We start from the raw sequence: 27,585 nt of genomic DNA, 5'->3' as shown, positions 1-27,585 counted from the left end.
TCATTAATTCTGCACATACAAGCCCTAATGCCTGAATACAGATTCATCGGTATAAGTGATTATACAAGACGCGGATTATCTCTGCACTTAATTGGGTTAAAAAACATGGCACAAAGGTTCAGAGTGCACTTACAGGTAATGAGCGATGTACAAAACCAAAGAGTCTGCGGGGATCCTGAATAATATATACACCCCACATCTCAGACCACATATAAAGCGTTTCTCTATGATACTGTTAATATTATTATGTCATATATATACACATTTGGGGTTCCAGAATAGATTTGGACACAAATTTAACAGTCAAGTTTCTGGGTGACTTAAGTTTTCAAAAATTTTTAATCCTTTTCTAGGAGTATACACCAAAGATGCATTTTTAGGAAAGACAACCAATGGATTACTCCAAAGTATTAGGCACAGCTATAGCTATACGTATGATTGAGCCGCTGTGCCTGGGTGAGCGACTCTGCCCTTTTATTCTGCTGGGGGGGGGGGGTCATAGGGACTGACGCTCACCAATCACATACTGATGACCAATGCTAAGGATAGCCGATAAATATATAATCCCATTATTTATTGGGGGATCTACCCATGTATGTGAATGTGGGCTATTAGACCTCCTCAGGTTACCATTATGAGTTGAAAGGACCTATACACCACCAAAAACCATCATCCAAAAGATAATTTGGCCAACAGTTAACTGTCCCGGCTTCCTCATATACATGGATGTTAAATCCCCATTACAGGAAACGATTGTCGGCCAATCGTCTCATGTATTAGAAGACAACAATCAGCCAACGTGAACAATGGCGGCTGATCGTTGTCAGTCGTTGTCTTTCAACATGTTGAAAGACAAAAGACTAAATGGAACATTTACACAGACAGATTTATCTGACAGATTTTGGAAGCCAAAGCCAGGAACAGACTATATACAGGGAGCAGGTCATAAAGGAAAGACTGAGACTTTTTTCAAATCCAGTGCTGGCTTTGGCTTCCAAAATCTGTCAGATAAATCTGTCTGTGTAAACGCACCATAAGATAGCAGCTATCTGCTGCCGTCACCCAGCGGAATAGTAGCGGCAGCAGCAGACCGCTGCTATCTTCTATGCGCTGCCCGGATGATCTAGGGATCACCCAGGCAGCACCCCTGCAGCTCCCTGCGCTACATGTAATGGTGGCAGCGAGCGGGGAACGAGGGGGCTGTAATAGGGGCTTTAGACACGGCCAAACATTTATATCTTCCCTATGGGGAGGGGCAAGCTGCAGCCAGATGCTTTATCGCTGGCTTCTCCCTCTGAGAACAAAAGGTCAGACAGTGAAAATCCATCACGTCAGACCCATTTCTCCAGTGACACAATTTCTTGGTAATTAACTGGGAGGTCCCCATATACTTTAGTAGAAGAAGTGTCAGTAGGTTGTATTTCAACATGCCCAAACATTTTGTTCTTGGGGAGAGGAGCCACTGTTAGGTGTCTGGCAGCAGCTTTCTGTCCATTCAGCGCACACATACCAGGCTAAGTGTGCATGTGTGGGGAACGGGAGAAACAGCTAACAGCTATCTGAAATGTATGACCGGCTTTATGACTCAGGGTTAGTGGGGGTCCCAGTGGCTAAATTCCTCCCTCCCAATTCCTAATTTACAGGTCATAAAATCAATTTTTCGGGATAGTGATGGAAGGAATAACTGGAGACGACATCTTGGTATATCCACATGGACTAGCATCCATAAACCAAACTTATTATAAAATAAAAAGTGTACAGCAAAACTACATGTGTACATAAGCCAGTGCATTGTGACCACCTAGACCTCCATTACCACACACTTCCATCCTTATCTTTATTGGTTCCTTTTGATAAAGTCTACTGGACAAACACAGATAACATCAGTTCCCAAAAAAAGTAACATTATTTATCACCAAACTGTTACATATAGGAAGTAGCAACAGATAGATGTATTGGTTTCATGCCGATCACATGATAGACCGGTTTGTGCCCCTCCAATTGGATTCACACGTTGTAACATAAGTCAAAGAACATTTGCCGGGGTTAATTAGAACAGATTCTAGATGTCAAGACACTGTAGGGATCAGCTTTCTAGTCCATCATTAGGCCATAATTTACTTTTTTTTCCCGTTATTACGCTGAGTTCACTTAATGTCATCCATTTTTTTTTTTTACAAAAAAAACGGATGGAAAAACGGCTCAAAACTGGGGGGAAAAAAAAAATAGAAAGATAAAAGATTTCAACTGCTCATCTCTTTTACCCTTTGACGCTAGAGCCAAGTGAACCTCAAGCAGCCTATGGCCTAAGGCAGCATCCAACTTCAGCAGCCACCGCTAATCACATGCAGCACACTTAGGGCCCTATTCCACCGGACGATTATCGTTCAGATTATCGTTAAATCGTTCCAATCTAAACAATAATCGTTCGGTTGAAATGCAGTTAACGATTAACGACTGAACGAGAAATCGTTGATCGTTTTATAAGACCTGGACCTATTTTTATCGTTGCTCGTTCGCAAAACGTTCGCATTGAATAAGACATCGTTTGGTCGTTCGCAATAGATACGAACGCAATAGCGAATAAATAGCGAATAAAAACGATCGCAATTACGATCATAAGTAACGATTATCGTTCCATGGAAATGAGTGAACGTTTTCAGGTCTTTCGCAATAGCGGTCGTTTAAGATCGTTAATGATTATGCAAACGATAAAAGTCTGGTGGAATAGGGCCCTTAGATTTGGCCCAACCAGGGCGTGATCGAAGTTGGACAGGGAACATGGACAGCTAATGTACACTATTTTGGCAAAGGCTGCACAGATATCGCTAATGATGTCTGTGTAGCCCTTGCTAAACGATTATCGGGACGTGTAATAGGACCAGTAAATGAGTAGCGATCTACAGTGTTTATCGGGCTGTCATCTGCCCGTGTAATAGGACCCTTTTGTGGACTATGGTGCAAAAGCACATGGATGTGTGCAGGAGGCTTTGCGGTCTTTCTGGATAACCATTTGCCTACGATACTGCATTGATCTGCAAATCCATTAGAAGAAACACAATGCCAAGGGTCTGTAATCCACAAAGCCATACTTGCAATCTGGTTAAGGTTTCGCAGGGGCAAAAAACCGAAGAAATCCACAAAGTGATGCTATATTGAGAAATTGCCACTTACGAACTACCTTAATATATTCAGGTTCAGCCTACAATATACATAAAGCTAAACCGACAGAGACCGCGTGGAATCGTGGGAAAATTCATAAGTCTATATTCGCCTTATTTGAGCGCAGAGTTCATAGTGCAAAGCAATACATAACACAGAAGAGGATGCTCAACAATTATAATCATGCAAAGCTGCTAAACTTCTCTAAGGCCAGGAAATCATTGTCTCTGGAAAGGTCAGGAAGGTGCTGCACGGCTCAGTGATTTATATTTTCAACTCTGGCGGGTAAAGATTTTATTCCTCAGAAGAGGGATTAATTCCTGAAGGAGGGTAGAAAAAACATACAACATAGGACCCCAGCTGTTCCAGTTGGCCTCTGACCTTCTTCTTCAGTAAAGTGTGATTCCCCCCCCCCTCACCCCTCTTGTGAAGCGGCCTTTTTCTCTCCCTTCCCCCTGCCTCACAAGCCCAGACACAAAAGCTTCCTCAGTGCCTCTTGTTGAGGCAGCACAAAAATGTTTCTGGCCCCTTTGGCTAATGAAGTGTGTGGGTCAAAATGACTGTTTATATATGTTAATCTACTTCCTCTCTGTGCTCCAGACAGGCCTCTCATTCTAAACACAAGCCGAGGCAAGAGCCATTATAAATCACTCGCATGCACGTGGTGATGGAGCAAGAAGCGCTTCTAGGACTATTTCATAGCAGGTCTTTATTTTATATCCATAAAACTGACCATCGGGAGAGCGGTGTAACAAAAACCTAAGAATAAAGTAAACTAAACAGCAATTAGAGATAACGTTTCGATCACTCAAAGCACAATTTTTTCTATATAACGTTATAGGGAGACTTGTTTTACCTACTGTGGAAAACATGGATACAGCCTATGGCTATGTTCACACAACCTATGTTTTGTATAAATCAAGGCTGTGGTTGCAATTTGCAAGAACGGCAATGATTTAGACAAAACATAGGTTGTGAATGAATGGAATCCCGGACGAGGGGTATACACATAGTATATGCTTTGTCCGGGATTCCATCTGGTCGCACGAAAAACTGACATGTCGGTTTCCTGTGGCCGCTATTCATTGAATAGCGACCGCACAGAACCTGCCAGTTCCTACAATGGAGCGGCGGCTCTGGCCACACGCTCCATTGTGTGCAGCAGTGAATTGGGATGCGGGCGCACACGATGTGCCCGCATCCCAATTCAACATAAATAAAGATCATCAGTACTGGCCGGGATGATCTTCAGTAACACCGGCCGATCTTCAGTAACACTGGCCGATCTGTGAACCTATGCAGTGTGAACCTAGCCCATGGCTGTATTCATGTTTTCCAGGCAGCCTTAAGGCTGCATCCAAACTCTTCCAAAAGTCTCTCATCTCTAATCTCATGCTAGTGGGTTAGGGTGCTATTACATGGCACGATCAATATGGTAAATAAATGCCAATCTGCTAGATCGGCGTTCATTTACTCTGACTATTACACAGCCCCATAATCATTTAGCAATGGCTGCATGGACATTGTTAGCAATGTCCATGCAGTCTTTGCCTAAACAGTTTTTACATAACCTATCCACGTTCCTGGTCTCCTCCTGCATTCTGCATGCTTCAGCTTCAAAGCTGCCCATCAGAGCTGACAGGCCAATCACTGGGGAGGAAGGACGCAGAACGCAGTAGGAGACCAGGAATGTGGATAAGTAATGTAAAAACCGTTTGTTGAATACTCAGCCGCCGGCTGCGCAACGCTATTTTAGGTCAGGACCTAAAGAACTGAACAGGCAATAATCGTTTCATCGGCTGATCGTTGTCTCTGTTACACAGAGCGATAATCGGTTCTTAAAGGTGCCCATATACCTTAAATAGCTTTTGGCCGAATAGCTATTCTTCTCGATCCCTCCATACACATGTACACTCAGCTAAGCATGCATGTGTGGACAGGGCCTATAGGTTTTATATTTTGCCCTTGATCTGGGAAGGTTGTCTTTATGTAGTAAAAGTGCCTATAAACCTTCAATAACTGTTGGCCAAAGTTCTCTTTCTTGTACTCCCCAACGTTGGTCACTGCTGAATTTTCTTGTGCACCCTATAAGGAGGGGTAAGCTGTCAGACTTCTCTGGCGCCAGCTTACTCCTCTGAGAATAAAGGGTCAAGCAGTGAAAATTCATCAACCTCAACTGACATGCCCCCCAATCCCCCCCCTCCCCCCCCCCAAAAAAAAAACACCTCATATTGCCAGGAGCGGATTCTGTTGATTTAGGACTGTGTTACATGGCACAATAATCCGGGGGAAGAGAGTGCGGACCTGTCAGTTCAGCGTTCGCTTTCCCCTCGTTCCCCACTCACTACCTGTGCTATTACACAGACAGTGGGAGGGGCTGCCCAAGCAATCCTTAGATAGTTCGGGTGGCCGACTGAAGTCAGCGCTCCTCTTACAATGAGCAATTCGCAGCAGACCTTCGCTGCACAAATCGTGCTTTTTCAGCATGTTGAAAGACCTCGATCAGCAGACATCATGCATGTTGGCTAATCGTTGCCTTTCAACATGCGCTATTATTAACGATTATTGGCCTTTAGTGTAATAGGGCCTTTAAGTGTAAAGTGTATGGGTACAGTCATTGTTTAAACTCTAGCTGGACCTCAAAAGAAAACATAATTAAGACAGCACCTTTTTGGTCAATGATGGTGCCCATAAGTCCCACAATGCAACTGGTGGAAACGGAGCACGTTTGGTGACATAACCCAGACATTTCAAATAGCTATTTATAAAGCTTTTAATTCCAACCGTGGCTGGAACAATTTGGAGTCTCTGATGTCACTGAACCCCCTCCATTTTTCTCGCTTGACCAGTGCAAATCTAGATTATGCTTCTATTAATGGGGTCACAAATTCAACAAAACACCTTCCCAACGACACCCAATAATGGCTGAAAATGGTCTCCATTTGCCTCTTCGGAGGTCTAATATCTGTAGTGTAAGGTCAATGGCCGATTCTGAGGAATGTTCCAAGTTTACTTTATACGTTGGCTAATTCTTGCCTGACCCGTCTATTGTTCTCTCTTCTTGAACCATGCAGGGCCAGGTGCGACTGCTACCTCTGCACTCTCTATAGCTACATATATATGTTAAGGATGCTTCTCAGGTACCATTAAACAAGGAGTCAATTGGACTAATGCTGTAAACAACCATGTTACCATACACACTAGACCTCCAAAACTGTACTATGTATTGCGGGACTGTATAGAACAGTTATTAAAGTGTCCTACATAAAAGTCAATCTTTACACTGTAGCTAATAATTGGCGACTAGACAAAGTCTTCTGTTAGGACTCATAAACTACTTGGTTTAGAGGTGCAAATCTTTAACCAGGATCATCTAGTGTCCCAAATACAGAGAGTGCTAAGTGACCTGGACAAAAGCGCAATAGTGGGAACGTAACCTCAGGTGGACTTCAATTTTAGGTGAATAAATGGAGCTCTATCAAGCAGAACTAACCACCATAATAAATTTTCGTGAGACATTATTCAACTTACTGGTGGCTTACGGGCAACAGGATTTAACACTGAAACTCTTTAGGTGAAGTGCTGCAAGTGATTTATAGGCAAGGATTCCAGAAGAGATAAACCAGATGTTCTCTACACTGAAGAATGGCAAAAGGAAGCAGAACATTTTTCGGAAGAGATTACTGGGATGCCCTTGGAGAAAATACTGCTCGGAAATGCTCATCTTGTAATGCACAATTCAAAATAATGCAAAGCACGTCTACTACTCTCTGGGGTGGATGACACACCATAGGAAGATTCTTCATGAGCACCAATGGTTGGGGGTGACCTACTCATCACCTACACTGCCCAAAAGAAACTCTTCCATGCTCTAAACACAGAGTAGGAAGCACTTTCTGGTGTTGTATACCAACCACAGTCACCAACCGTAGTAGAGTAGAGTACCATGTCTACACGCAAGTTGCCCCAGATGGGTGACCCTATAACCCAACCCCAGCTGGGCCCACCACTCATCTCTCCTATAGAAAATACAAAGTTCCTGTAGGGTCTTTACAAACTTTACTGCAAATGTTTCTGACCTAGTGGGTTTAGTATTTGCACCCTCCAACAAACTGCCAACAACAAAACCCCATAGACCGTGCTCTCTATACAATTAAAAGTGAATCATAGAATGTATTTTCATATTACATGCATATATGCACTCTGGAAGACATAATATAACTACGTCTTGTGTTGACAGATAAACCAGAAATTGTGCAGTACAGGTGGGACGTTCATTCATATATTGTATTTTTATCCACCCACATCATCCTATGTCGGTAAGAAAACTTATCTACTTTAGTGTATAGAAGGATCAGTAACCTGGGGCTGTGTTCTGGTAGATGCACAACAGACTGTCAGAGAGGTATGCAATGTGTTGGGACAAAGGCAGAACAGGAAGTCTGTGCTGGATTATCTGAGCCCTAAGGCTGGGAACCTGCTTTGCTCTATATGGTTTGGCATCTAAAATTTCATTTATCACCATTGACAAATATAGGTGAACAGAATGCAGAATTTTTTTTTTATCATGATCCACCCATCACCATCACAGTAACAAAGAAAATGAACGCAATTGTTTATGATTCGAGTGTAACAAATATTAACAATGAATCTCGATTCATTAGTCCAAAAAGTTTATTCATTTTGAATCCAACAGAGATAAGACTTTGATGCAAAAGGGGCCACCTTGGCATTTCCCTATTAATGCTCCAATTCTCACAACCGAGTGGGACTATGTATCAGGGTGGTCTGGTGATCTCCCCACTGGGAGGCACCACTTGACAACTGGTTTTCTTTCTCACGAGAGATATCTGGTTATTCCTGTGTTTTGGGACTCGCAACTGAGGCTCCACGGATCTTTTTTTGAATCCACTATCAGCCAAAGTCTTCATCCCAACTCCTATCACATCAGTGGAGGTTTTCCTTTTTAAACTAATATTAAGATACCAGAATTTTTGGTAAAAACTATTAAATCACTATCTTTCACCTTTGACTTCTTGCTATCAACAACCCCTTCCCAGTGACACTAAAAAACAAATGGCAACAATAACTTACCTTGGTCTGGCAAGGTGGAAGGGGGCCGGGCAGCTGAGAGAGCCGCACCGAGGAGGACACCCCAGAGAAGCAGTGACCTTCCAGAGAACATCCCCACTTGGCTAGTGCAGGCCGCCGGAATCCATGAGGCCTCCAGTGTCGAGAGGAGACAAGCCTCAAGCTGCTCCTGAATAAACAGACATAAACAAGTTATAGGCCGGCGATTCACTAATCCTATTATCTAATAAACCAAAAGAAAACATAGTAAATGGGACACACACAATTTGCAGCAGATGTAGCTGCTCCTACGAAGAACCACATGGAAGGTCATCAACTACTATATAAGTATATGATGGCAGCTACATGAAATAGGTATCCTAGGCCAGGGACTTTGCCAAGTTTCATAATTTTTTTTTACGTTAGCCTACAACCATAAGGTAATGGTGGTCCTTCACTCCACCACTAAAGATTAAGCTGTAGAGAACTTCAATAGAGTTTCCCAAGTCCGAGTGAGAACAGACAGGAAACATATTAAGCTGATTATATATTTTAAACAAACAAAAGAGCAGGCATGTGACTGTGTCTCAGCCAAGATTTAGATTATTTTTTTTCTGAACACAACACTGACCCGGCAACAGGGTCAAAGACAGGCATTCAACTTATTGCAACAATTGGCTTCTAATATTGTTGAACATAGCAATGGAAAACTAGAGCGACCCAGAGTTTTTCGCTTTGGAACAAAAGTTATAGACGATGCATATGCAGAAATAGTCAATGAATCTTATAGGTATCCACCCAAAATAATGGAATCACCAGATCTAGAGGCTGTTCAATGACTTTTTCATAGCAAATTCAAAAAACACAGATAAAACAGATACAAAATTTAATAGCTGGACACTCTGGCTTCATGAAACATCCCGCAAACACATGAAAGGAAAGGATTCTAATTAATGGTATAAGAAATGATGGAGTCACCAACAAATAAATCTCAGTAAGTACTTTGTTGCTCCTCCTTGGGCTTTTATGAAGTCGGAATGCTTTGAGGCCTGAACTTCACCAACAATAAACATTCTACATCAGACCGCCTCCTACTATCTACCAGAGCAGTGACGCATCAGATTTACTTGGTCAGGAATCAATTTTTGGGGGATTTCCACCATAAATTTTAACTTGTATTGATCTAGATCCAGACTGTTCACTGCCAATCTCATTCCTAAAGAAACATCAACCCTTTTCCTTCACAGTAAGATACAGAATCATCTAGAAAACTTAATTTTATAGAAAAATTATGAAATGAGAAAAGAAAACAGGGTAATCGTTTTCATGGCCAATTCAGGTTGGTGATTTATCACTGAAGATCACTTTTACCTATTCGCTTGTATTCACTCGTAAGTATAGAAACTTACAACCAACTTCAGCCGATTTCTTAAGGCCCTATTACACAAAGCGATTATCGGCCGTACTCAGCTGATATCAGCAATTACGACTGATAAGCGTTGCGTATAATAGAAGACAGCAATCAGCTGACGTGCACGATCGTTGCCGAAACGCCAATGATCAGCCTGGCAACGATCTGCTGCTGTCGCACACAGTCGCACAGACTGCCACTGTCTCCTAGGGCTGCCTGGAAGATTTGACGATCGCCCGGACAGGCCCCCCCCAACAGCTACACGAGCCCCCCCACTCTTATCTGCTCGCTGTTGGCACATGTAACAGCGCCAGCAGTGGGTGGGGGAATGAAAAGCATGCGAGCGGTGACCTGACAGGTCAGCGCTCGCTCTCCACATCGCCCCATATCATAGGTTAACAGATTTGTTGCAAACTTTGAGAGGGCATTCACACATGGATGATGTGCTATAGACCGGAATTCGGAACTCCTAGTTCAGAATGATCGCGGGAGCTCCAAAAATGTTAAAATTTTTGTGCTACTGTACGGACACACGTTGTCCATTCCTTTGGATTTCCGCTGTATGGTAGAATAATAGTGGTCCAGCCACTCAAAGATGCACTGAAGTTCTACAATAAGTACAGGTCAAGGATCCATTAATTACTGTATATGGGAAAGATGGAAGGTTTCATGAGTCCATATGGACATTCAAGAGACATTGGAAGCAGTGGCGTAGCTACAGGGGGTGCACCTGAGCTCAGGAGCCCCATAAAGTCTCTCCTTCCCATATGAAGAGGCCAGTACTATAAATGGTTGAGGGACCTTGTGACAGATTTGGCCAAAGTTACGCCTCTGATTGAGAGAAAACCAATATTTCTAGACCCATATCCTGGTGTAATTCATCTAGACAGATTTTATAGCAGGCAAACTTATTCATAAGACATAGAAATTCTAAAGCACAAAACGGCACTGGAGACAGAAACCGATCGATTTGTCCCACCGCGTGCGACTTTGTATCAGATCTGAATTGTAGACTCATCAGTACCAGATGAACAATTACTGGAATGAGGACGACACTAACATTAATGATTTATAAAGTATGATATAAAATAACTGACTGGTACATAGACACATTACATTTTACTCAGCTTTGTATTTATAGTAACAGAAGCTCTAAAAGACTCAATATACACAAAGAATAACACACTATGTGCAATACAAGAAAGACTTCCTTCCTACTATGGCCTCCACACCCTGACCTCATGTCACCTCTTTAAAACTTCTCTTCGTCAAATGCAAGAGGGCTCCAATAATCTCCAATATCAAGGTGAGCAGCCTATACGGAAACAGCGGATGTTCTACATAACCCAAAACAATGGACTTGGCGGATATGAATTACTGTGAGATTATACGTCAGGGAATTAAGGGAGAGTTACCAAAAAATTTCACAATTTCACAGTCTTATAAAAGTCCCAGCATACAGATGGCCAAATGCACACTGTTAAAACAGTTGTTGTTTATAATCGGAATCCATAGAAGTCTTGCTTATAATGGGATATAAAATACTTGATGACTCTATACATCACCATATTATAAGATGGTGCATGAATTCATCTCTGGGACTCAAGCGTTTGTAGGGTTGTCGCACAACCACATAGTGTGTTAGGGGACACTCACACGTTCCGTAATTATAGTTTGTGCTACTGACCGGAAATTGGAACTCTTGTCATCTTCATTCATGAGGTGGCCAGGAGCTCTGAAACTTTTTAAAGCTTTACGCTACTGTACTGACACATCGCCCATGCACAGACTCCAATTACGGAATGTGTGAATGCCCCCTTAAGGTACCCATACGCTGGAGGTGGGTTTGGCTGACAGAGGGCCTCCCGAGACTCGGTGTATATAGGGGTTTGGTGTGATGGATTTTCACGTCCAACCCTTTTATTCTCTGGAGGGATAAGCTGGCACAGGAGCAGTCTGGCTGTGGCTTATCCCTCCCCCCATAGGGAACACATGAACGTTCCCAACCAGGCCAAACATTCATGTTTATGGCGATCCTTTAACCAAGCGATCATTCAGCTGACAATTATTGAGGGTGTATAGGCAGGCACCTTTACTCTCAAACATGAACCTCTTGATTTTGCCAGTCTCTAATATCATAGAGAAAGGATATCCAGTGTACATGGATAATGTACCGTATCTCTACACACAACAATTACATTAAAACCATCGCCAATACAGCGCACAACTAATAGAGTCTCATTTAGACATGTGGTGCAGCTGCACAGATGGTCATAAGGGAAACAGAGGTGAAAGGGCTTTAGGGCATATTTTATTTTAACGCCATTACAAGAGGTGACAGGACTGATGTACAGATGGAATTCTTAAAATTCTATCAATTAAAGAACAGCTATTGTTTACCATGGCCATGTCGGCTGCAACCATCGTTCAAGTAGTAATACAGACTGGATATATCACACTGCAACATGAAAAAACAATGCTGACAAGGATCCCTGACATTTTCTTGTATAGTCTTAAAGAAACGTTCTTTACATGAATAGGAAAATTGCTGAGACCCACACCGATCAGGAGTACGAGTCAGGGGAAGTATGCTGTAGGGCATTTCACGCCCCAGTCATCTCCATCCAAGTAGCCCTTATAATGGGCCGCTAGACAGTGATTACTGACTGCAGGGACACATGCTTCTACCTGCTCATTCTGCTGATCAGTGGGGGTGGCAGGAAGACCTTGAAAAAAAAAAAATCAAAATTTGCATGCACGCATTGCTAAAGAGGGAGAACATTGCTGAAATACAACTCTAAGGCTATGTTCTACGGGATACGCGAGGAAGTTTCAGGCGGACGGACTCTGCTTGAAGTTTTGCCTGTCTCATTGACTGAATGAATTTCTAAAACTCAAATCTGCCACTCACCCAAAGAACTGACATGTCAATTTTTTGGGGGGACGACAGATTGCCCTTGAGAAATTCATTGAGTCAATAGGAAAGGCTGAATCTCAAACAGAGCCCGTTTGCCTGAAACTTCCTTGCATATTCCACAGTGTGAACATACCCTTATGTAGCTTATATTCACTAAGAACAATGGGATAGGGCATGGTAAAACAGTCCAATTCCTTTCCGCCATATACGTTGGGCAGCCAGCAGCGTTGCCTAGATCAGTGGGTTCCACTTATGTTAATTTAATGTGTATGGCCAGCTTTATTGAAATGTTGCCTAAACTTTCTACCGCTTATGGTTTTACTTCATTCATCTTCATGCAAACATCAGGTGTGGCACAATTTCTGGAAGAAGCCAGCCATGTTTTTCTAATCCTGGATTACCCCTTTAAACTCCTAGATAGCTTTCCTTTAGCATAAACATTCCATAAAAAGGAAGAAGAGCAGAGCCTGGAAGACTGGAAACTAAACATGTCAAACTAGGACGGCAGACTTCCTCAATTGATCACAGGGCATGTCAAGTATCAAGAGATACATAAACCACTCAGACACATCCTAACTGCTGAGCGATGGTCAATTCCTGGGGGATCATCTGCTTTCCCTCATGTTCCTGATTATTACATAGACATAAAAATTGCAAAAGATAAGGTTAGATGGGTCTGCTTCTTAGAGAAGTCAATGGAGTCTGGCCTTCCAGAGAAAGCCAATAATGCAGCGCCAGTGCTGCAAAGCTATAAAAAACTATGAGCAGGACAGCCACTATATCAAAGGCCAACTAAGACATCAGCCAACACTTCTTTTACTTTTTAAGTATGATGTATGAATTAAATATATAAAAATATATATCTAGATAACAATATTACAAAGAAATTGACTGCCTACTAGATCAGATTATAGGTAGGCCCAATGTTATCCAAGACATGGTAACCACCACCCAGATTAGATTTCCAAGTTTGCAGTAAACCCCCAGCGACGTATATAAAGGCTTGTGTAGAATATATTTCATTACTGTTCCTTTAAGACTTTCCTACTATTCTACACATTGACCATAAAAACGGCGCACAATAGGTTCATTGAGACACACCCATAAACATGATATTTCCTATGGTGACCGTCAAAAGATCAAGTGTTAACGCAACCCAAGCCTTATAACGTTAAAAAGGAACTAGGATTTCCTATTTTATCATTTTAAGGTGGAGCTGCTACTGTTCTAGGTCAACAATGTTATAGAAGGAACATACAAGAGCTACATAAGGAGAGGGAAAACCCATATAGACATTGTGCCATCCTCATTATGAAAGATAATCCTTGTGAGAAAACCGTATAACGTTAACGTTACCGGAATAAGAGGGAGGCGGCCGAGCTAAGGACTTAATATTACACTAACAGAATATATAAACCTAACTTGTTTATGAGCAATGTGTGATCCATTTTCTTGGAATTGAATGTTTTCCAACCTTAGCGATAGAAATAATCAGCAGAAAATCCAGTGGGAAGATAAGTATAAAGAAGCCAGGAACATGTAAACTACTAGAGGAAGAAGGGAAGATTTTTCAATTAACCGTTTGCAGAGAATCTGTACAAGCACTAGGTTGTCACTTTATGGCGCTGTTCGCATCAGCGTTGTGGCCTCCTTTTATAGGATAGCAATGGTTTCCATTGATTTATAATGGTGTTCACAGGAAAAATGAGAGTATCTGACCTTCTGACACTGATGTGAACAGGACCTTAAGGCAATAATGGTGCCGAGTAGAGATTAAGATGAGGAAAACTTGCTCTGCTCTTTCCGAACATGCAGCATTCGATTATTGGCTGCTAAAAAAGTTTCATGCAGCGCTAAGGCTGCCTGGTAAAAATGGATACAGCCATAGGTTGTATCCATGTTTTTCAGGACTCTGTCCAAAGTTTGGGTTCGGACAGAGCAAAGAAAGCTTCAGGTTCACTCATCTCTAGTGTTGAGTCACATTGAGTATTTACACCTCTACACAATTTAGCATGGAAGTACAGCTCGCTCTGGGGGATCGGGTTGCGAAGGCAACTGTCCACAATGGGCGAATATCGGCCATGAGCACTAATAATTAGAATAGGGCTTGAGTATAGAACTCAAGGGGCATGGGACGTTGCCTCCGCAACCTGATCACCAAGCATGATTGAAGTCTCTCCATGCTAAACCATGGGCAGCCACAGTCACAGGTACCTTTTAAAACAACATGACACGTCACAGGTATCCTGCACAACATGACAGCGATACGGCTTTGACTCTTGTACCAATTGCATCTGTCAGCAGTTACTGGATCGTTCATGTAGCCCTCTATTCTTATTATTTGTCAGCTACACATTACATATAACACAGGGTGAACCATGGCCAACAAATGAGGATATTTTTTGCAGGTTAAAATCATCAGCCAACAAACAGGCAAACTGATTGCTAGGCCTATTACAAAGGGTGATAACCGTTGCATGTAATAGGGCACTTAAAGGAATCAGGTATATAGACGACATCACTTATTTGGAGGTGAAGGCCAATAAGGGATCAGTGGTTAAGGAGCCAATCAGGTCTACTTATACCCACAGGCGTGATCATTCCACCCCTAGTGAAAAATTGTGGGTTCTTATATCCCACTTAATAGGATGATTAGACTGTCCACCTTTGGACCATACCCTTTGAAGTCTTGAGTGCCTCGCCTCACTTCTATAAGTCTACCATACCGGTTGTTGCACCTATACCACCCTTCCCAATGATATAATTATTAGTTTAGTGTGTTTTGTTATATGTACGTTTTATAGTCATCCGGCTAAGCGTCCATTAAAAACACGTATAGGTGAGAACAAAGAGATTTGCAAGCCTGGAAGCAGCAAGCTATGAAATGCACAATGATACGCTCTTATTACTGTACACACCTGGAAGGCAGAAAGAAAAAAAAAATCCAGCAGCCAGATGGCACCAGCCCGCAATACTCAAATAATTTATGTTTCCAGACGCGTGGGTTAATAACATGCGATCGTTTATCTATTAACAAAGATCTATATTTAGTATTCAGGCAAAACTGGCACGTACCGAGGGCACCTCAGTTTACACCCTATTGGACGGTACAACTTTTTTTTTTGCCCATAGGGTCATGGTCTTATCCTTGTAAATAGATCATGCAAATTTTACTATTCATCAGATCCAAAAGCAATAACATTGGAGAGCAATCATTATTTTTAACCATGATCAGTATCTGAATAAGTGGCATAGCCAACCGGCCACACCAGAACTTAACACTACCAGGGCAATATACCCCTCATGTGTACCTCCATTACCTAGACCATGTGCCTTATTGGTGCACTATATCTTATTAAACTGCATCCTTGTGGTCAAATGGCCTTAAAGATAATAAAATTATCGTAAACCAAGTAATAGAGGATTGGAAGAGGTGCAAACATTGTGGGTAAGAACCTTACGTTCTTGAAGGGATTTCCGGGTTCTTGTCATAGACAGATCTGGATTATTATTTGTAGACAACCTGATCTATAACAATGACATAATGATGGCTAGAGTAAAAAAAAAATATAGACACTGTGGCATATGGAACTCATTGATGTTTGGCCAGATTCTTACAGATGTGACCTTCACCAGTCTCTAGAATGAAGTAGCAGAAGTGATAGGAAGAAGTCATGGTTGGTCAATTACCATCAATGACCTATCATGAATCTGGAGATGGCAAGGAACCTAGTGGAAAGATGCTTTTTAGTGATGACCCCACTTTGTCTACAAATGCGGGATCAGAAAGTTGTTTTCTTGGCATAAACCTCTTTTAGGCTGCGTTCACACTACGTATATTTCAGTCAGTATATGTATATTTCAGTCAGTATTGCAACCAAAACCAGGAGTGGATTACAAACACAGAAAGGATCTGTTCACACAATGTTGAAACTGAGTGGATGGCCGCCATGTAACAGTAAATAACTGCCATTATTTCAATATAACAGCCGTTGTTCTAAAATAACAGCAAATAACCGCAGCGGTTCTGGCCAGTGATTGACTGAGCGGCCTGTCAGCTCAGACAGGCCGCTCCGAAGTTGGAGCGTGCAGGACGCAGGGAGAAGCAAAGCTCAAGAGAAGCCCTGCAGCATGGACAGGTAATGTATAGAGTTTGGAAATCGTCAGCTGCGCACCGCTATTACACGTAGCGATGCGCGGTCGGCGCCAGACAATTATAGGTCCAAACCTATATCAGAGCTGTACAAAAGCTCCAAAAACTTTAAGACAATGTTTGTTATAGACATCAATTGCCCCATGACTAGTACAGGGTTAACAGGATCAGTGTTGTGTCTGATCAATATTACCCAAGCAACACTATATTAAATTGTCAGTGCCAAGTACATTAAAAAAAGTAAATCATTCATCACCCATAACGGAACAAAAACAAATACTTTAAGATTCATATTCCAAGTGTTAAATCTGGTTGATAAGGAAACCGAAGCAACTGCATATGCTAAAGCAGGGATGGGGAACCTTTGGCTCTCCAGCTGTTGCAAAACTACAATTCCCATCATGCCTGGACAGCCAAAGCGAAGCTTTGGCTGTCCAGGCATGATGGGAATTGTAGTTTTGCAACAGCTGAAGAGCCAAAGGTTCCCCATCCTTGTGCTAAAGAGTGAAGGAAAAAAAATAAAGAAACACAAGTAAAGTCTCATTGACAATATGTGCAAACATAAAACCCTATTTATCCAGCACAGATTGATGGCTACATGAGGGTAAGTTTTAGGGCCAGTCCATCTGGAAACCTAATATTTCCATGGGTTTGCAAACCACCTGTGAAAACAATTTCATGTTTAGCTCATGTGGCCTACAGCTTCTTCACACCTAACCTTATGCCTCTTTCCAACAGAGCTACTTCAAAGGACAGTCATTAAAGCAGATGGTCATTGTCGCCTATTTGGAACTGGGAAGACCTGCAAAAGAGCCAGTAATACCCGAAAAACAAACAACCCCTTCTACATTAACATCTATTCTGCATATGCACATGCCTTATCACATACAACTGTTTCCTATACTCCTCTGGTATTAGCTTGGGTGGGCTTCAGGGGTGTACGGAGCATCCACCAATGTCCTATCACAAAAGTTTAATAAGAAAACCATCGATGTGACATTGGTTGGATATACAGGTCACAAGTATGTTATTAAAATCGGCTTCTAAATTGCAAAAGGAGTTTTAGTTGCTGGGTTATAGGACAGACTAAAATGTGTCCTCACTAGGGATGAGGGAATTCACCATGCTAGTGAAGAATCTGGCTGCCTTTAAACCCTGTGTCACTCCTCTGCAGGTGCCAGATCCAGTCCGGGGAATTTGGGGCGTTTCCCAGGACTGGATCCAGCTTTTCCAGACACCCGTAGCAGAGCGGCACACAGTTCAAAGACAGACGGCTGACACGACGAAGTACTTCCCTACAACTGTAAATTTGTTTATCCCTAGTCCTCACCTTACAGCTGATGAAAATGGATCACTTGAACCAAAACAATTGTTCGACAAGTGACATTTAAAGGGTACCTGTCACTATGTGTTGCCACATACTCTCCACAGCTTACACCGGGGGATCGGGTACATCCAATGCCCAGAGATATCTGGGCATGAGCCCTACCTAAATGCTGGGCATGAGATGGTTGCCATGGCAACCTGACCACCCAACATGAGCTGCGTCTCTACGCAATAAACTGTGGCAGGTGACAGGTAGCCCGTTCTAGCTGATAGATGACAAAATATCATCTGAAAGGAGGTTAGCTGTGGTCTAAATATTCGGGGAACAGTCAAACGAAAGATTGTTTGTGAACTAAAGGACAGTGTCAAGGTTCATGTACGGCCCTCTGAACAACTTGGACTAAAATGTGAAACGCTGCATTCGTTTAACCTATTTTTATACAATGAGCATGGCCACCTTAAAGGGGTTATCCAGGATAAATTTCTTACAAAACAGCACTGCCCCCATCCTCAGGTATTACAATTCAGCTCCATTCATTTCAATGGGAACAGAGCTACAAACTCACACCCAAACTGAGGACAAGAGCGGTGCGGTTTCTGGTAGAAAGCAGCCATGTTTTTTTTCTAAGCCTTTAAGTAGATGTGTTGTTGTCATTACCAACCCAATGCAGCCATGGAACAAAGCTGTTGACAGCAACTTGGCAGCCTTTGCTATCCATCAATGTGGAGATTGGACTCGGCCAAACGTGCTTGCCATTTTAATAGAACTGGGGGGAATAAAAGCTGTTGATGGGAAAAGCCATTGGGTATTGAGAATCAGACAGGTTCAACTGCATTTCCTTCTTCCCAGAATTCCCAGTACAACATGACCGGCCTATATGTTTCCACACGACTTTGTCGCTGGTACCAAACCCATTAGAGGGTCAATGGATTCCAGTAATCTTGTTGTGATCTACGTGGTCATAACTAACCAGATCATCCAAAATATATGCTTGGGACTAGAGATGAGCGAACCTCGAGCACGCTCGAGTCCATCCGAACCCGATCGTTCGGCATTTGATTAGCGGCGGCTGCTGAACTTGGGTAAAGCCCTAAGGCTATGTGGAAAACATGGATATAGTCATTGGCTGTATCCATGTTTTCCAGACAACCTTAGGGCTTTATCCAAGTTCAGCAGCCCCAGCTAATCAAATGCCGAACGATTGGGTTTGGATGGACTCGAGCATGCTCGAGGTTCGCTAATCTCTACTTGGAACCAACCAAACCCATCAAGCCCACGTATTGACGGTCACAGTGCGAAGTGCCAAAAATTCTCATCAATACCCAAAATGACAAGTATAATCTACCGTGGCAGTAAATAAAGCCGACGTACGTCATAGAGCTTTATAATTAGGTGTCCAGGTCCCGAGACGTCACCGTAAAAGTCGACCCCCCCCCCCCCCCCCCCGCAGGCAGAGAACTGTAAAGGTTTCACAGAGCCATCTCTTCAGCCAACAGGTTGAGATAAGCAAGACGAATTATCGACGTATGTGGAACGCCAGCATTTAATCTAATTATTTACTGAAAATCAGACACATTTGTAACACACGGCTGGAAACAATAGAGCCAGGATTCAATCACCAAGAGATGGAGAGGAGGACTTGCCGGAAACCTAGCATCACCCACAGTACAAAATTTCCACGTCAAGAGAACATATCTATTACACTAACTCATCTTGTTTACACGTGTCAGTGTGTCATATACCGTCAAAAGGAACAAGGACGACATTTTTACATTTTTGGGGAATGGCTACCAGTTTTTCCTATACTATAGTAGTAGTGGTGCAGTTCTAGGGTTAAAATCCTCACAGTGTAATGCGAGGAATTTATTGGGCTCCATCATAATAAACAGTCCAGCAAGTTAGCAACCACCCTCTCAAAGACAGGCTTGTGCTGCTATGGATGGAGAAGGGAAAGGCAAGCTGGGACTTGCAGTTCTACACTACCTAGTGGTCTGCTGACTGTCTATGGTGAATGGCCTATGGGCTTCGTTCTTTGAGGTGTATAAAAAAAACATGTTTAGCCGTATACTTGGGTTCTGAGCTCCTGTAGTGTGAGCTTTGCACCTGCCTAAATAGACACAGGCAAATGAGAGGGAGTGAATGGATAAAGGATGCAAAGAGGTAGAAGGGAAGAGTAGAGAGAGGTATGGAGGGAGCGGATATAACAGTCACATATAGAGACCATAGATACAAGATACATGATAGATAGATAGATAGATAGATATCTCCCCAATAGGATGACAGGAACAAGTTACTGAGCCTGACACAGCAAAGTTGTTCATCCCCAGACTGGGCTTATACTGCAGTCATGGAACATTTTACAAACACTTTCCGAACCTCCCTCAAGAACTACGTCTGCTGTATAAAAATACAAACGTCACGCAAGGAAGAGATCTAAGCTATATATACAGTATACATGAGCTATAATGGGGGATATAGACAGAGCTACCAATGTCCCAGCAGAGGATCCAAGATCCACAAGAACAGTGGAACTACATTAACCAGAATGCCCCTAGTAAGAAAGGTATATAAAGGAATATAAAGGAGGGGATCAGAACTAAATCACACATAATATAATACATACACACCCACACATAAAATACTTTTTCTAACCTTATATTAAAACCAAAGACATAAAAAAAAAAAAAAAAAAAAAAAAAAAAGATAGACAAATAATATTTATAGGATAAACTCCTGGCCGGAAAGTTGGAGAGAGAATCATGGCAGAGGGAGACATTCAAGTCACCTATTGTACAAGTATGAAAACATAGGAACCGAGCAGGAAACTCTGATAGAAAACATATGTGCGGAATGGATCCCACTGACTTATACTTCATCAAAGGAAATAAAAAAGAAAAAATACACCAGTCATACAGTCACCTTCTCATATCTACACTAAAAGAACTAAAAAATATATATATATATAATAAAAACCTTGGTCAACACACAAAGCCCAATACTAACAGCAACCACCGGTCTCCTATGTAAGGGAAATAGACAATATTTACCCACTTGAAACGTTGGAGTCTTCTCCTTTATCCTCCCGGAGATGAAGAGTTAAAATATTTTTAAAAAACTAAAATAAATAAAAAGTAACAAAAGCAAACAAAAGTTTGTTTCTTTGTTGTCCCCAACTTCCAAAAAGTCTTAACCCTATAGTTTCTCTCCAAAAAGATAAATACCAGTAAAATCTGTATAAAAGTACTTGAATACTTAAAAAAAAAAGAAAAAATAAATTAAATAAAAAATCTGAAGTATTTAAGAAAAAAAAACAGGAGAGAGTTTAATTTAAACCATCTGGTGCCCTGAAGACAAAATGTGGACTGTGTGTAGCACCTTGAGGAGATCCAGGCAAGGGCAAAAAATATATATGTATAAAAAAAGTTTTAAATAAGCGAAAAAAAAGTTTCCTTTCCAGTGATTAAAAAGGAATCTTGAAGCAGCTGAATACTAGAGGTTTGTGAGCCAGTGTATCCAGCTCTGCTAGGAGTGCATGAGGCTGTAGTATCCCTCCAAGTGTGCAGGATTCCTTGGGCATGGAGAGAAGTGAGGCAGCTCCTATTCAGACTTAACAATACACAGCAGTCCCATCCCCCATGTTCCCTACAAGAATTTGCAGCCCCTCCCAGGCAGAGTTCATTTACACAATCCCCTCCCAGCCTCTCAGATTTCTCCCTGTGCACACTGGGGCTTGTAGTTTACACGCCTGGCTCCCTTCTCTCTGCTTCTCAGGCTGCACTGAGTGTGAATACACACATAGGCAGCAGTGTACACACCCCAGGCAATGGGGTCAGAGGGCATGGAGCTGTGACTGCTGGGTTATCTCTAGCCCTGGCTCTGAGAGTAATCTATCTCTATATATCATATATCTGTCTATATAATACCTCTCCTATAGATCTAATTACCCATCTATAATATAACATGCATCTATATACAACTAGCTCATGTCTGTCTGTCTAGTACAATTCAGATGAACCTGCCTGATCTTTTTGTTCTTGGTAACATAAGCCACTAGAATCGTCTGACAGTAGCTTGCCCCCCTTCTCTCCATTCCAAACACATGTATGCTCGGCCAAGCTGAGCGGGCACGTGTATGGAGCGGCCGTCCTTTGGCTGACAACCTTTGTTATTTGCATAGTTGAATTTATCATTCCTGGTGATTTCTACTCTTTGCCGGGGAATGGGGGGAGGAACAGACCAATCAGTAATTGAATAACAGCTGTCAGTTGTTGAGGCTATGTTCACACAACGTATTTTTTCCTAAAAGTACGGCTGTTGTTGAAATCAGCAACAACGGCCGGACTTTTCACGAAAAGATACGTTGCCTTGTGCTCTATAGGATCCCGGCCGGAGTGTATACACGTGGTATATACTCCAGCCGGGATCTCTCGCGGCGCCACAAACAACTGACATGTCAGTTTTCTGCGAACGCTATTCAGTGAATAGTGGCCGCAGAAAACCCTGTCAGTTCATACAATAGAGCGAGCGGCTCCAGCCCTACGCTCTATTGTGTGCTATGGGGAGTTCTGATGCGGGCGCGTACAGATGCGCCCGCATCAGAACTCTGTGGCCTGAAAGATCATCCGGCTGGTACTGTGGGTCGCGGAATGGCCGGCCTCTTACGCTGTGGGAACCTGGCCTGAAGGTGTATGGCCCCCTTTATAACTTTTAAAAGATGCTTAGATTCTATCCATGGACCCCTATAGAGTAGTGCCTCAATAGGCTATAAATTAAAGGGTTATCCAGCAAAAAATGTTTTCTTTCAAATTAACTAGTGCCAGAAATTTGTAATTTACTTCTATTAAAAAAATCTCAAGTCTTCCAGTACTTATCAGCTGCTGCATGTCTTACAGGAAGTGGTGTATTCTTTTCAGCCTAGAGAGCAGGAGAGGTTTTCTATGGGGATTTGCTACTGGTCTGGACAGTTCCTGACATGGACAGAGGTGGCAGCAGAGAGCACTGTGTCAGACTGGAAAGAATACACCACTTCCTGCAGGACATACAGGACATCATTGGCACCTAAGCACTGTTCTATCACAACCTATATGATTCTTTAATTTCCATGTATCGGGCTATAGCTGCACCATGTCTTAATGGGATACTCCAGCACTGATAAAAAAAAAAAAAACAATCAATCAAACATAGTTTTTACATTGACCATCCCTCCGGAGTCTGTCTCCATTTGAATTTCCCACTGTTTGCAGGTCCCTGAAGCTCCAGTTGGTGTCTTCATTCTTTCCTTACTTCCTGGTTTGGGTTTTCCCATGATGCACTTTGTCTCCTGTGATGTCTAACTGACTCTGTAAAACTGTTAGATGGCTTACAGCAAGTTCAGAAAATCAGAGCTGAGCAACCTGAGTCATCTGACATCTTAATACGGCTTAGACCCGCCTCGCTCTTGATGATGTCATTGTCACAAAATGGCTGCCACAGAGCAGTCTGGGGTCAACAGTCATTAGGTAAGAATGAGTTTACTTCACTTCCTGGTGGGGGGTTGAGGGGGGAAAAAGATAGGGAAGGGGGGCAGATAGATGATTGAAGCATAGTACAAAGATATATAACTTTGTAATGTGCTTCAATTACTGATAGAAAGAAAAGCAAAGCCAGCAGATCTCCTGCACATAGGACTCTAGGACACCTGGTGTCCTATGTGCTATGGTGTCCTAGAGTCCTATGTGCAGGAGATCTGCTGGCTTTGCTTTTCTTTTCCTTCTTCTGCTTTCAGACAGAACAGATGCAGAGAAAAGCGATCCTCCATATATGCAGGTGTGAACATGGCCTTACAAGGCATTGGTGAGCTCAGGCCTGGATGCATTCCACAGTCATGGACACCAAACCCTTCCATAGTAATGACAATCCCTTCAGTGACTTTAGGACTGCAGGAGAAAGGAAAGTGTTAATGGAGTCCACCTTTTGGCATGACTGATTTCTAGGTGAGAACAGCTTTCCTTCCATCCACAGCCAGCTCCTGTGTAAATATTTGCCATGGAAAGAAGCCATCTTGTATCATGACACCTAATTCCTGATTTTCCACATAAATTTAGTGCAGGTGTCATATGAAGACTTGCTGTTTTTTTTTTTTCTTTAAGTAAATTTTGGATTGTAATAAATAAGGGATGATTCAAATATAGATCTATCTATTTATTATCTATGTATGTATAATCTATCTTCTATCTATCTATCTATCTATCTATCTATCTCCTATCTATCTATCTATCTATCTCCTATCTATCTATCTATCTATCTATCTATCTATCTATCTATCTAACTTTCTATTATCTATCTATCTATCTATCTATCTATCTATCTATCTATCTGTATATGTCCTATCTATCTATCTATCTATCTATCTATCTATCTATCGATCTATCTTTTATCTATCTATCTATCTATCTATCTATCTCATATCTATCTATCTATCTATCTATCTATCTATCTATCTATCATCTATCTATCTATCTATCTATCTATCTATCTATCTATTTTCTATCTATCTATCTATCTATCTATCTATCTATCTATCTATCTATTTTTCTATCTATCTAATGCCAGCCACCGGTGGAAACTAACATTAGTATCAGATACTTATAAATTAAAGACAAATTTTACCTAATTTTTAAATTATTCAATTCCTTGTCATACAGGAGACGCACACATCCCGTAGGACGTTTTCAGAAAATCCTAGCCTTGGTATTTGCTGCCAATGAGATACTTGTTATGGATTTACTGAATACACTGGGGAGAACTGCATTCTTCTTCATCCATTCCATTGAGGACTTCATCCGGAGCAGGGCTCACCCCACCAGGGAAGGACATGAGATACCTCCCTAAATCCATCAGCTCCTGTCCACATGGCCTGAGGCACAGCTGGACCTCGGCTCTGCATGACATCTTCACCTTCTGTTGTCCCCAGAGGGTCAGCTGGACACTTTCTTTTCCCCAAACATCCACCTTCTGCTTTTCTAGTGAGAACATGTGAGTGGTCTTACCACAGTGCACAACATCAACAAAGATTTCCCACCTTCTACTTCTAGGTGGTAACAGCTGAGCATCCATGTAAGAGGTGATTTTTAAGGGGGTAGAAAAAAATTCTGTTACATTGTTCCATTGGGTTATTATTAGTTCTGGTTGACTTTTGGCAGAAATTCTTTGTCTGGTCCACATTATACCGCTATTGGAGATGACCGAATCTAGAGCACCCTCTGGTTCATCTGAACCCGAGCATGTGGCATTTGATTATGAAGAGGTTGGATAAAGCCTTAGGGAGTCCTGGAAAACATGGACCTTAGGAGCCTTCGGGTACTATTACACAGGCTGAGGAAGGCCTGATCAATGTTGTAAACGAGCGCTGATCTGCTACATCAGCCTATTACACGGCCTATAATCATTTAGCAAGGGCTACACGGACATTCTTATTGATGTCCATGCAGCCCTTGCCCAAATAGTTACACTCTCCTGGTCCTACATTTCTCCTGCACATCAAGTTATCCAGCCACTGGTGATCAAAGGTCTGGTGATCATAGGTCTGTATTACTAATATTGAGTACCTGAAGGTCACCATCTTAGAGAGAACATCTACAGAGATGCCACCTATGCCAATAAGCACATATAGGCAACATATGGACTTGGGTCAAAATGTAGATGGTGGATCAGCAAGCTTCCAGTCTTAGACCTCAGTCACACATGGTCCGCAATTCACCGACCTCTGATAGTTATCCATGACGTGTGAATGAGGCCTCAGTCTACATTCACATTGGATACGTAGTCTACATGTGTTTGTATGCCAACACATACCATAGTGTTGTGTCTACTAGAGACTAGCTATGGTCGATCTATTTCTAAGCGTATATCGTTTTTTTTTCAGGACTTCTCAGAAGTGCAGACGGATGATGCACTGAAATCAATGGCATATACATCAGCATAGCCTTTGGCCAGTATACTGATGGGACTCATCTCTTGTGATGGACATAACCTATGACAAAAGTTATAAAACATTACTGTCACTTAAAAAAAAACTGACATGTTGAATGCTTTGATCCTTTGGGGTCTGGGTATATATATTAGCACAGATTAGCATAAACCCCATAATAAAACATAAACCAGTGAAGTGTAAACCCAGTCTAAATGAACATGTTGTGTTCCCATACAGCAAAACTCCATTGCACATTGGTGAAGACGGGGTAAATATTAGAGGAATCTTTAGCCCGTGTGGGTGCCCACATGAAACATCATTAGAAAGTGTCAAATGAAGATATATACAGTATGAGCCACTGCTTGCCTTACAGTCACAGTCAATACAGACATATAAATGTAGTAATGAACAATCCAGCATCTGTAAGTTACTAGTTAGGGGCATCATAGAGGAAACCATTTTTCCAAGTGATAGTGCCTATTTAAAATTGACATTTAAGTTTAAAGGTCCCAGTCTGTAAATCTGTTCAAGTTCCCTTTTCCACCAAAATAGGTAACCTCTTCCGCTTATTTTGGGTTGGGTATATGGTCACTGACTGTGAACCAAAATTCAGCTTCTTAGGGTCCTATTACACAGGACGATTATTGTTCGAAAAATCATTATATTGTTCGAACTTAAACGATAATCATTGTGTAATTGCAGGCAACCATCGAAAAATCGTTCATGTGTCAATGATCGTTGATTTAGATCTGAACCTAAAATAATCGTTAATCATTCACTAATCGTTCAATGTAATTCCACTTTCGTTCGCTCAAGTTCCGCATTTTTTCACTAATCGTTCAGTGTAATTGCACATTGTTCATTGTTTTGCTGGGATCAGATGGATTATACAATCATAGTAACGATCATATCTAATGACCATCGTTCTGTGTAATATGGTGAACGATTTCAGGTTAACAATAAACAATCTCATTTACAATTGTTTATCGTTAGTCGTTAATCGTTTAAAATCGCTCCGTGTAATAGGACCCTTAGATATAATTTTTCAAGATGCAAGTTCTCTAGTTCACATGATGCATTGCTTAAAGGGGTTTTCCGGGGAGCAGATTCCACATTTCTGTGTGTGTCGGGGAGTAGAAGGCTTAAAGGGAACCAATCACGCTAAAAATCCATCTTAAGATAAGGAAACGTGCTGGCACATCACCCAGCACGTTTCCTAAATATCCCCCTGTAACCTCCGTGCCCCCCTCCATCAGTCAGTAATCTTACTTTGAAGAAGTCCCGCGCTGTATGTAAATTTCTGGCAAGTAGTCACGGTGGGCGGATTTAGTCAAGGTGGGCAGAATCAGTCACAGGTCCTGGGCGTCTGTAATGGCTGTAATCACGCCCAGAGGGGCGTGCTTGAGGTCTGCCTTCCATCCACGTGACCTGGCGGCTTGCGTTTCATGTCGGCGGCGCGCTGAAGTCATCTGCACGCAGCGCCGTCGTATTCCGGAGTCCGCGCATGCGCAGTACGTTGGCGTCGTCTCCTGTCGTACTGCGCATGCGCGGACTACAGAAGACGTCTGCGCTGCGTGCGGATGATGTCAGCGCG

At 42.2% G+C, this 27,585-nt stretch overlaps 1 protein-coding gene and 1 long non-coding RNA gene across 7 annotated transcripts in view; one reads left to right on the top strand and one right to left on the bottom strand.

The window, feature by feature from the left end:
* LOC138767483 (fibroblast growth factor receptor 1) overlaps positions 1-21,661 on the bottom strand; it is a 70,181-nt gene extending 48,520 nt beyond the window's left edge. For 2 of the 6 annotated variants that reach the window (XM_069945035.1, XM_069945044.1), the window contains exons 1-2: positions 21,092-21,658; positions 8,257-8,422 (exon numbers count right to left, since the gene is read on the bottom strand). In XM_069945035.1, coding sequence (XP_069801136.1) covers positions 8,257-8,347 — 91 coding nt within the window. In that variant the 5' untranslated portion in view covers positions 8,348-8,422; positions 21,092-21,658. Of the gene's footprint in view, positions 1-8,256; positions 8,423-18,043; positions 18,135-21,087 lie in introns of those variants that run through there. The other 4 variants (XM_069945013.1, XM_069945005.1, XM_069945027.1 and 1 more) reach the window with 4 other exon arrangements.
* A 1,651-nt stretch (positions 21,662-23,312) lies between these two features.
* On the top strand, positions 23,313-26,142 carry LOC138788507 (uncharacterized). Its single transcript, XR_011362612.1, has 4 exons — positions 23,313-23,538; positions 23,805-24,012; positions 24,724-25,142; positions 25,944-26,142. It is a non-coding gene; the product is annotated as an uncharacterized lncRNA (long non-coding RNA).
* Positions 26,143-27,585: the final 1,443 nt, after the last annotated feature.

This window comes from Dendropsophus ebraccatus, chromosome 1, assembly GCF_027789765.1.
Source record: "Dendropsophus ebraccatus isolate aDenEbr1 chromosome 1, aDenEbr1.pat, whole genome shotgun sequence".
NCBI classification, from domain to species: domain Eukaryota; kingdom Metazoa; phylum Chordata; class Amphibia; order Anura; family Hylidae; genus Dendropsophus; species Dendropsophus ebraccatus.
Note: the sequence above shows the minus strand (reverse complement) of the source record. Positions and strands in the feature narration are given on the sequence as shown.